General features: G+C 34.7%; 1 protein-coding gene across 1 annotated transcript; it reads left to right on the top strand.

The window, feature by feature from the left end:
* Positions 1 to 419: 419 nt before the first annotated feature.
* On the top strand, positions 420 to 8,565 carry LOC132549834 (cysteine-rich venom protein natrin-1-like). The gene is made up of 11 exons (XM_060213808.1): positions 420 to 532; positions 1,604 to 1,720; positions 3,085 to 3,198; positions 3,537 to 3,849; positions 4,898 to 4,974; positions 5,360 to 5,516; positions 5,754 to 5,875; positions 6,668 to 6,771; positions 7,729 to 7,758; positions 7,981 to 8,119; positions 8,523 to 8,565. The coding sequence occupies exons 1-11, from the start codon at positions 420 to 422 to the stop codon at positions 8,563 to 8,565; spliced, it is 1,329 nt and encodes a 442-aa protein (XP_060069791.1).
* The last annotated feature ends 2,884 nt before the right edge of the window (positions 8,566 to 11,449 follow it).

Raw genomic sequence — 11,449 nt, 5'->3', positions numbered from 1 at the left:
TGTATGTGGTACTAAATATTCGTTTGACCTTTTGGAGACCACTTCTTCGAAAATATGCTTTGATGCATTTCATCAATTCACGAATAACAGCATTCTCGAGCAAGGTAATAAATATGGTTTTGTTAATCACAGAATGCAATGCAATTTGATGAAATTAAAATATATCCATTACATGTGTACATATACTGCTTTCATAACTTACAGCACATTTGAATAAATTTGATTTTAATTTAACCTCATGGGTGAGAATATCTTGAAATAGATAGAAGTAAACATTTTACATTATTGTTGAAGCTTCATTTAGTGACAAAAGTGACACATAGGTTCTCACGCATCATAATGAAGGTGTGTGTAGCTTTATAAACCGGGAGCGATCCATCCTTGACAGTCAGAAGCTGAGAGAACTCCAACGTTCCATGATGAGGTCATTGGCTACAGTATCATTCTTTGGTATGCTGGTGCTTGCTTTGTGTGAAAGCGAACAGACTAATCTCCAGGGAGCTGGGCCAATACCACAAGATTCTTCAGAAATGTAAGCCTTTATATTAAAAAAATACTGTTTCGGCGGTTTAAAAACGTTCAAGATTCATCCTTTTTTATGTTTATAATATATTTATTAATGCTTTTTCATTTATGTATTCATCTATCTATCAACTTTACTTGCTTACCATGAATATTTCAAGTCTGCTCATATTAATCGAATTAATTAACGCACAGAGATTTGAGGCATATAGAGCGCTTTAATTGCTTTCTAGAAAAGGTTTGCTTTCGAGGTTTGAGGGTATACTCAAACGTTGAAAACAGGAAAGTTACGTTATAAAATAATACCGAAAATATCGATGCTGCTTTCGGAATTGTGTGATACTTACAGTGGGATGTAATTACATATTCAATCCCTTCTACCTGTATAATACTTGTCTGCCATTGCAATTTATGCTTGTTAATTAGATACAGCCCCTCGCGCACTTTGGCAGTTACATGGTTACTGTTTAAAGAGAAAGTTTCAACGAAAATCAAACAAATAAAATGCGTTTGTTAACAACTGATGATATTATACTTTAAAGTATATTCAAAGAAAATATAACGTAAATATATTTCAATGCGTTCATCCAAAGTTAACCGTTGACTGAGAGATCCGGCTATCAATTTTGAACATTGCTTCAAACATACGATACAAAAGATTACTTTCGACGCAAACTTTGCTAGAGACGGATGTAGAGTCTGTCTTTGCTGTGTTGTTGTTAATCGAATGCACCAAGAGAAAAATTTAAATGGTGAAAAAATTGTGTAAATTAGAGAACAATGTTCATAGTGATATCATTGAAAAATGTGTGTGAAGGATAGGGACGTGTCTTAATTTACTTTAGAAAAAGCTTGTGTTCTGAATGATTGATACTCGGAATAATATGCCGTAATCTTAACGTAGAGTATATATTTTTGCTTGTTCGTTCTGTCTTGTTATCATATTTCGAAAGGTTCCAGACAATGAGGCAAACGGATCTTTTCATGGTGTTATGTATCACTAAATTGTAAGCATAAACAAATAGAAAACATGTATATCATACAAATTTGAATTGAAATAGGATTTTTTTTTATCATCCAGAATCCCTCCTGGACTTGATGACCCAATCACAGAATCCGATAATGACGATGATAAACGATCAAAGGCCTTGGGGCTTACAGCCAGACGACAAGTCAAAAATATCCAAGATGAACAAAGGTAATGAGAAAACTATAAATAATCCCAAGCGGTGTGATTTATCCATAAAAGAACTGTTTCACTTCTGATGAAGGTGTGGTATGCATTCTGTAGACCTATTCTCAGATAGTCCACATATCTCTACAATGTTTTAAGGTATCGCCACTCAGGACTTATTGCATCCTTTCATAATAGTAAGCATGTTACACTTCTTTTAAATATAACAAGAAGGGCTTTTGTTTTTTCTTGCAAGAAGTCGTCAAATGATGAACAAATGATGAACTCGTAACACATGGTTTCAAAATACACAGGTTGATGGAAATTATGGGGATAACTTTAAAGTCGTCATGGTGATCTCATTGAAACATGTTCTATTTCTTTGTGCGATATGAAGCTGGCCGTGTCTGATGATCGTTAGTTTGCCTGTTGGGTCCATTGGGATCTCTAAATTAAAATGTCTTCATTGTCATCAGTGTAAAAATCGAACGAAGGAGAAAATACTCTGTCATTTTGTTGTGGTTTTAGGAAAATGATAAAAGCGTGTATAAATTTTATCGTAATACAACGCAAAAGTATGTCTATATATATTCAAATCAAGCTCCCTGTCAATTTTAAAGACAATCCAAGGTCTCATGAAGCAGTTAACGTGACGCTACCCAAAATGGAACGCTACCAATAATGGAACACCTCAAATATACGATGCAGAATCTTTGTTTGCAGTGCAAGTGATTATTAACAATTCTTAGCAAGAAATAAAGTATTTATTACTTATTATGTCATTTCTAACTGGACCATATCTTATATGTTGCTTATCATCTCTATTTGAAATTTTAGAAATAAAAATGATACCATGCGACACCACAAATATTGTATCTTGTTTTAAAACGATGAAAAATATTACCGAGATTAACATTTTACAGATAGGAGATTGCAATTAATAAGAAAGTGAGTGAACTTTTTTTATAAAATAAAGAAAAATATTCCACGGTATGTCAGTTACTTCTATAAACAAACATAATGTAAGACTTGTTATATTTCGGGTAGCCTTACCAGTATAAAAGCGTTGCTGAACCTGGCATGCCTTGCTGCGTTCTATTAATAGACACGTGCGCTACTAACATGTAACCCAAGCATGAAACTGAAGGTATGTGTTAATGAAATACAAAGGTAGAAAATTTGCACAACTTTCTTCAAAAAGTGTTCCAATTTGTGTAGCATCACTAAACGATATACACAGAATTGCAGGATTTTGATTAAAGATAACTTGTCCAAAAATAATCAGTTGTTTCGATTCTATCGATATTTAAAGTTGATATTTTATATGTAGTCAAATCAAGAAACAAAAACACGAAACTTTATTCATCTGTTTATTTATTTACTTTTAGGTCGGAAGTTGATGGATTGGACAACAAAAGATCCAATACAGTCAACGATAAACGATCTCAAGATTTGGAGTTAAGAATCAGAGGACTTGTTAAAAATATTCTTGATCAACAAAGGTATGAGTATATTGTGTGATATTTTCTTACACATATTTCCTGTTTATTCGACACAATAATGTCTAGTTTTGGTGGGCAAAAATATGACAACAGTAATTAACAGAGGGCGAAAGATCAGTATAGTTGAAAAAATCATGAGTTTTAGCTCTAGTCAAAATTATTTTCGTGATTGGGAATAGTCGGAAGAGTTTGAACAGTTCGATAGAAATACATAATCATTTATATCATGAAAGTATAAAATAAGTCATCAAAGCTCATACCTCTATATATCAAATAAAATCAGCAAATACACCCCCGGAAAGTAAGAAATAATCATTGAAAGTTACGTAAAAAAACAGGAGTGAAAATGATCTATCAAAGAGGGAATATGAGGATGAGGAGGAGGAGGAAAAAATCACACCGGAGAAAAGAGGCAACCGACGTGAGAAACAAAGACGCGAAAAACAGCAACGCAAGAAACAACGGAAACAAGAAGGACCCGCACAAAACTCCCTAGAACACTTCTCAGTAAAGAGTTTGGAAGAAGCCAAGGATCTGGACATAAAGGGCGAAGAGAACCCGACACAAGTTACTCAACAGCAGATCAGAGACACCGTCGATGTCCACCAGATGTTCCGGATGAAGGAGGAAGGGTCAGATATCTGGAAAATAGTATGTGATTTACTGTTGTTTCCAGACGATTTTCCAATTCATTTCTTCACTTTTCCTTTGTTTGCTTGTTCTTTGCTTATTTGTATAACAAACTCGCAGTACCATATGCACACAGTGCCTTGTAACCTTGTAATAGAATTATCTATTTGTTCAACCAATTCAAAAATACATATCAATGAAGAAAAAGATATAGTTCTATGAACGGAAAATATCTTATTTCGTTTTCACGGGATTTTATGAGAATGAGAGATTAAGGATGGCAAATAAGTGTATTTCATCAGTTTAAGGAAGCGTATTCTATGGCAAGAAGGACCTCACCCAAAGATCCCCTTAATGCACTACATGCATATTCAAATCTTCCACTTACTTGCATCAGATGCTTTTAATTCAAAATTCAAAGTCTTTTACTACAAACATGGCCTACAAGCATGAGCATCGTCTTCTCTTATGATACTTTAACTTCTAGTACTACTTTATTCACATCTTTATATCCTTTCATTGTTATTCTTTATAAGTTGATGAGATTCTTTCTAGATATGGAACCCGCTCATTTTTTAGCATTTTTGAGCAGTCTCTCTCGGAAATGCGTTGCAATTTGTATTTTCATTTATTAAGAAATAGATAAGATTTCTGTTAATATCAAAGTGGTGAAGTAATTCGAGTGTAAGAGAGGAAGTAAATACAATATCTCCCATTAATTCTTTCCGCAGTAAATATGACCTATCCAGATGTATTGATAAAACCAGTATTCCTGAAATGAAATATAATTATTTGGTTCTCTTACTGAAAACGTCCGCGACCATGGATATATCTATTCCTGTGTAAGAGTTTGGCTGATCAGGCAAGCCGAGCGCTGAACAGCAAACTTTTTACACACGGTTGAGATGTCCCTGTCAACGGAACAGAGTCAGGTATGATTATATTAAAAAAACATATAAAGAGGCTCTATCTATCAAACATATTTTCTGTCGTATTTTATAGTACACGTATGTCGCTGATGATCATCAGGTATCAGCGTGTTTGTAACAGATATTGTTTATGTTTATAGAACTGGGATGATTCACTTGCTCGTCTTGCACAGGCCTTGGCGAACAAATGTGTCTTCAAGCACACCAATCTATACTTGTAAGTAACTGTTACCACTTCTATGACTTTTTCACAGTTTTATATCTACTTGATAAAAAACATATGATACACAATACAGTCTGGGTAAAAAAGAGATATGACCGATCGAACCACTCGCACCAAATGATTATTTCTTTGCCAATATGTTTCGTTCCAACATTGGCATATTTGGTGTATGTGCAATTTTAAGCTTGTTTGTTCTATTTTGAACTTCAGAATATAATGTAAGTCTTTTATGAACTGCAACAGATATATCTAAATGAAAACGGAGAATGTTCGTCATCAGAATTCATGTACAAAATACTTCCATCATATCATGTATGTATTTTCTTAATGGTAATAAATCAGTAATATCCGGATCGAATCTAAATTTATATGTTTTTAGTGGCAATGGCACTAGGGTTGGACAGAACCTCGCCATAGTAAAGGGAAGTAACCATTCCATAGAGAAGGTCGTACAGCTGTTCTATAATGAAAAGAGTTTATATGATATAGATGGACACTCCACAGTAGACTACAGCTTGGTGGGACATTACTTACAGGTAAGATTTTTTTTCTTCGACTTAGTACATATTTATAGGAACGTTTTGTAAGGCCAATATAACTTTTGGTGGAAAATCTGGTACTTGCCCGAATTAACCCGTATCGCCTTCCAGTTTGTATTATTAGTTTGTTTTGTCCTTCCCGTTTGCATATCTTTTTTTCATTTGGTGTTTCGTTCATCTCTGACGGCTTTGACATACTGGATATAATATAACAGTAACTCTCATTTGTTACAGTTGGTGTACTGGGATACTGTTAAGGTGGGATGTGGTGTCACGTTTTGTGACCAGCTTTTCCTGCCTGACACTGGAGACACGTGGTACAACACGTGGTACTGGGCTTGTGATTACTGGCCGTCGTAAGTTAGGAGTTCGAATTTGATGCATCACTTTCACCAAATTACACTTACACCCTCCCTCCGCTACTTCTGTTTGAAACACCATACTCCCACTTCCACATTACACATTCGTGTATGATATATAACGGTAGCATTATTCACCAAACAAAAGTATTCGAGATTAAAGCAAGGACGCTATTTATCTTCGAAAGAACAATATGCGTATAGCTAGGATTTATACGTTTACTAGTAATACACGTGATATTTAACCCGGATTACTTTCAAAATTAATTATACAACGTTTCATCACTGAAAACTGTTTGAAACACAGACGTGTAACAGGTGTAACATTTTGAGATGTTCTAACACACACACACTCGCATATGGACGACCTCATGGAGGCAAATACAAAAGAAAATCAGCAGAGGAGATTATTTTGAGTATGGTTGTTCTCGAAATCTTAAAGCAGTATATTTGCGAAGTAAGTTTCTACACTCACAAGAGAATTCAACCCAATTACAATTGAAAGCAAGTACCATTATAGTGATATTTCATATCATTTAAACAAGCAGCGCCATGAGTCATTCTTTTGACTGTAAAACAACAATGCTAGAAATAAGATTAAACATACCGGAGTTGCCCTCCTACAAATTCAGAAGCAATCACTACGTAGTATACACAAAATCGATAAAATATTATATCAGCAAATAGCAGGCTACAAAAACGTTATCTTACAAGACAACACGTATGTATCAAACCATAGTTTGAACAATGATGTATCCTAATCTATCAATTGCTCCTTTTTCAATTCAGTCTTCATGCCAATATCCCCCCGTACCATGTAGGAAACCCGTGCTCGGAATGTGTCGTTCCATCTGGCAAGGGAATTGGTTGGATGTGTGTGGATAACACCTGTGGTAGGTCATCATTGTAACAACAAAGGCTTACTGCAGATAAAACAACGATAGTTATGAAACTATTTCTTAAATGCTGCCGAAATGTATATGGAATGAATATGGTTTTCCAACGAAGTCCCAACGTTTGGGTCCTCTGAATTACGATAACAGAAAAACAAACATGTGTGCTATGAAACTATTCTTGGTAAACAAATTATGTATTCACCTGTTTTATACGAAATTACATTAGAGAAAAAATGTGTGTGTATATATATATATATCCCAGCAGCTGAGTGTCAAATTGTTTATTAAAAGACGTAATCGGTCACATGGTCCAGGCTATTTACAGTTCGCTACTTCTATATAAAGTATGCCTTTATTTTGCGATTGCCCAACCTTGTCATTGATGTAGATCACATAGATATCGTAAGGATTATAGAATACATAGGTAAGTCTTACGAACTGAAAACACCTGTGATCAACTGAATTTGTAGCCGATGCACTAGGCTATTCCACATGGGCACAATAGTCAAGGGATGCCTGAATAAAATATTGTTTAGTGGCCACAGTCATTAACATAAACAATTGTTATTTTGATAAAAATACTTATTTAATATAATTGCTCATTTTGATCATTATTGTTTGGAAAAAATTACAATTTATGAAATTTCGGGAAGAATTGGTCAAACAATGCGAAGACAAAGACTAACTCTTTGTCAGAGAAATATCCACTGTTATAACTTAAAATTGCAAAAACAAGCATTCCTGATAAAGTAGGCGGGGAGGTAGTGCATGTAACGTTCTAATAGAGGAAATCGGTGATAAATAATGCCGAACAATATAGACTTCGGCTTCGGTTATGAGCAATACCCAATAAGGAATGAATATCATTATCTAAAAGCTTCTCACTACAATCCTTTTCCATGTTATACCGTCAATCCGGACATTTTAAAATTTTTGTTCTCGATTTTTTTTCAGAGGAATGTAACATTGGCGATCCTGGCTGCAGTAAGTAACACAAACGGACAACCTTAAATACATTTCCTGAATAATTCGATTGTGCTCTTGTTGTGTGAAAAAGAAAATGAAAAACAATACTATGGCATGCATGTATATTGATTATGTTAAATATATTGCCTTTTTTTCCACTAATTTTGAATACATACAAAAATATATCTGAATTACCTTTATCCTCGGCGTGCTGTAGAACTCCGGTTTCTCTCCCAACAGACGAACCAGAACCATGTACCAAATTTGACCCTGACGTCCAGTCCAAGGCCATGTGTGACAAGGTGAAAAAACACAAGTTCTGTGAGAAAGGATCGAGAGGATACAGGTTTGCCAAGTTATACTGCAGGACAACGTGTCAGTAAGTTCAACCTGTTTTTTATCTACACCGTTTGTAATATGAATTAAGTTCTTTTTTCACTGAAATCACTGGAATTGTACTTAAGATTGAAATTAATACATCTCAATAAGCCTAGCCAATGAACAGAGCTTATATCACACTACTGTCACTTGGTCTTTGTAATTTCATTGATATCAAACTTTAATGTCATCGAGTAAAATCCACTCGGTATCAAATATCAGGTTTTTTCTGTCTTTTACTTTATGTATGAACATGTTATCTCAACTCTTTTGTATTTTTCAGTGTAGCATGGATTGACTTGTTTACAACATTAAACTCTATCAGAAATTATAAACAAAAACAAAAATTACAGATAAATAAGTGTCCTCTCTTTATTTGATTTGAAGATATTTTATCGTTTTAGGTTTTGTCGAGGTATCCCTGAATCGATGGGAGGCGGAAATTGATTTAGTAAAAAAAACTAGCCAGAAAAGACCGGACAATGAACTTTGTGTGCTTAGATTAGAAAACAGCTGAAACCTATCGTCACTGTGTTGATGTAACCGTGAATGATACATCAAACGACCTGCTTGGATCTGTCTTTGCCTCTTTGTAAAACTGACAATTTCACTGCGAACATTTAATTATGGTTTTACATAGCCACTAATCCAGAACGAATTCGTATGTTCTTTTAAATGTTCTCATTACAAAATAAACGTAGCTATGCGACATATGTATGATTTGTTGTTTATATTATTATTTTGTTATTTTGCATCGCACAATTGGTGTTTGTGTATATTGAAATCGACGGAATGGATATTCTGTGATACAATATCGGAAAGCTTACTTGTGTTTTTGTTATTTAGCCTATGGAATGTAACATGAAAATCAATGCTTACTTATATGTAATGAATGAACCTATCTTATACAGCCTGTGTTAACATCAGCATCAGATGAAATGACATCAAAATAATGTGATAAAAAAGTCTTCAGTTCATTTTTATTTCAAATGTGACCGATTGTTTTATCCACATTGTAATAGCGACTGAAGAAATTCGATTTTTTTTCTTATTTATTTTGGTCAACCTCAAATTCTTGATATACGTACTTATGACCGACACTACACGGAAAAGGGGGGGAAACAGCATCCCTTCGGATGCCAAATGAATATCAACATTCTAGTGACGTCATTCCGTAAGGGATTTTTATCAAATTTTATACAAAGGCCAATTACTGCAATTTATCGGATGAGTTCGTGTTTCAGAATCACCGTTCCGTTTATCAAACGTTTATTGTAACATGTATACTTGTACAGTCTGTAACTGAACGGCAATATATTTGTTAGAATGTTGCCTTTTCTCAATATTCAGCGTGTAAGTAATGACCATACAAGGTTTTCTTTCTACTTTACTTGCCTGTGTTTTCAGGCACATTTATCTACGCCGATGTCTTTCTTCTCCATTTTCCAGAGCTCTCTTTTACGTATCATTCTCACATCGTTCAGATCTCCAAATCTTCACTTTTCGTCCTCGCGTCTTGTATTTGATGAAAGACCTTCAACATCTTTCAACTAATCTCTTTAAAAATGGATGACGTGATCACTATGAAATGAAGGGGTTTTTTTCTTTCCTAAATAATTTTTTTTTATTCACACGATTTAGGAAGAGCTTTTTGCTTTAGAATTCCAAACGGTTGCTATGGTTTTCTTGATACATCTGTATTTGACAACCGCGTGATAGTATAGTGTTTTATGCCCATGATTTTATCCATTTCGATACAACAACGTATTTCACTGACTTTTTTTTTATATTATTGTTGAATGTGCGAAGAAAAGATTATAATGTACGTATTTATCCATCGGGATTCCAATGTCTTTTTCAGATACCCTTTTTTCGAGATTATTACATTCTTCACGAAAGCAAGAGATCCCGGAGATATCTTTACACCCATCACCGATTGGTCGTTATTTGTTCTATAAAAATTGGACCTTTCCACTTCCTTTCTCATCTTAATAATATGCATGTAAAAAAAATCTGTTACAAAATACCGATAACAATCTTTATCTGCCGAATCCAAGATGGTCGCCTAATTTGTTTTTCTAATCATTCCCAAAATCAAAGGAACACAGCTATGGACCAAGAGGAATCTACACATATGAAAATTGGAAAAAGATCCATCCATTTCTTCTCAAGAAAAGCCGATAACAAACTTTCATTATCAAAATCCCAGATGACCGCCTATCAGTCTTTTTATTTCTAAACAGTCCCAAAGCTAGATACCAAGTGGAGCCTACAAATGAAATCTAAGAACAATCCGTCTAACACTTCTCAAGAAACAGCGAGAACAAACTTTCATCGTCGAAATCCAAGATTCTGATCAGTTCCAAAATCAAGAGTTCAACAAGGGATCAAAAGCAGCCTAAATATGAAATTTGAGAACAATCCAATCAGTACTTCTCCAAAGATAACAAATGACGTCTCTCAATACCGAGATGGCACAACAAGGGACCAAGAGGTCCCTTTATGTGGATTTAAAAAAAGATCCAACTCCTTTTATAGAAATAGCCAAAACAAACCATTACTGTGAAAATTCAAGATGACCGCCGTCGGCCATCTGGTGATTTTCATAACGGTCCAAAGATAATGTACAACAAAGGACCAAGGGTCCCAACTTATGAGATTTGGCTTTTTCAGAAAGAAATAGCGATAAGGGGTCCTTATATGTGGATTTAAAATAAAAGATTAAACTACTTTTACGCAGAGAATTACTGTCGATATCCCTGGCCATCCGTCGGCCATGTGGTTTTTTGGTTGTTTTTCCCCTTGAATCAGTCCGAAAATGGAACAATACACAACTAGTGAACCTTCATACATTGGTGTATCACAAGAAACAGCGGTAACAAGCTGACAGACAACGGACCAATTACGCAAGACGATTTGAAAAGCATTGATGACTACGAACAGGAATATCCACAAGTATTTGACGTTGTTCTAAAATGGTAAGACACAGAAAATTACAGAATTTATTCAATAATGGGACTAATGCACCTCCCTATCCGGATTTTTGACATTTCTATCATTGTTATGAGCTCTCATATTACTGTATTTAACTCTAATTTTGTATCCAAAAATGTTATTCATAAGTGTCTTTTTACAGTCATCGCATTTCATGTAAATATAATTGTCCTCGTTTTAGTAAGTGACTATTTCATTTATCTAATCATATCAGGGACAAACATATACTATCCTCGTCCGTGATCACCGTCTTTCTCGCTTTGGACAGCTCAGCTGGGCCTTTGCTATGAGCTCTCTAATTTGAAGGTAGAAAAGTACATATTTCCCGCTATTGTAA

Source organism: Ylistrum balloti, unplaced genomic scaffold (assembly GCF_031769215.1).
Source record: "Ylistrum balloti isolate Yb309-2 unplaced genomic scaffold, AGI_CSIRO_Ybal_v1 Utg370078, whole genome shotgun sequence".
NCBI lineage: Eukaryota > Metazoa > Mollusca > Bivalvia > Pectinida > Pectinidae > Ylistrum > Ylistrum balloti.
Note: the sequence above shows the minus strand (reverse complement) of the source record. Positions and strands in the feature narration are given on the sequence as shown.

What these genes read in the sequence shown, in the direction of transcription:
- LOC132549834 (XM_060213808.1), top strand. Translation starts at nt 420, where the DNA reads ATGAGGTCATTGGCTACAGTATCATTCTTTGGTATGCTGGTGCTTGCT. An exon ending in GGTCAGATATCTGGAAAATA is followed by an intron (nt 3,850 to 4,897) that starts GTATGTGATTTA and finishes TTATGTTTATAG; the next exon opens with AACTGGGATGATTCACTTGC. An exon ending in TGGTGGGACATTACTTACAG is followed by an intron (nt 5,517 to 5,753) that starts GTAAGATTTTTT and finishes CATTTGTTACAG; the next exon opens with TTGGTGTACTGGGATACTGT.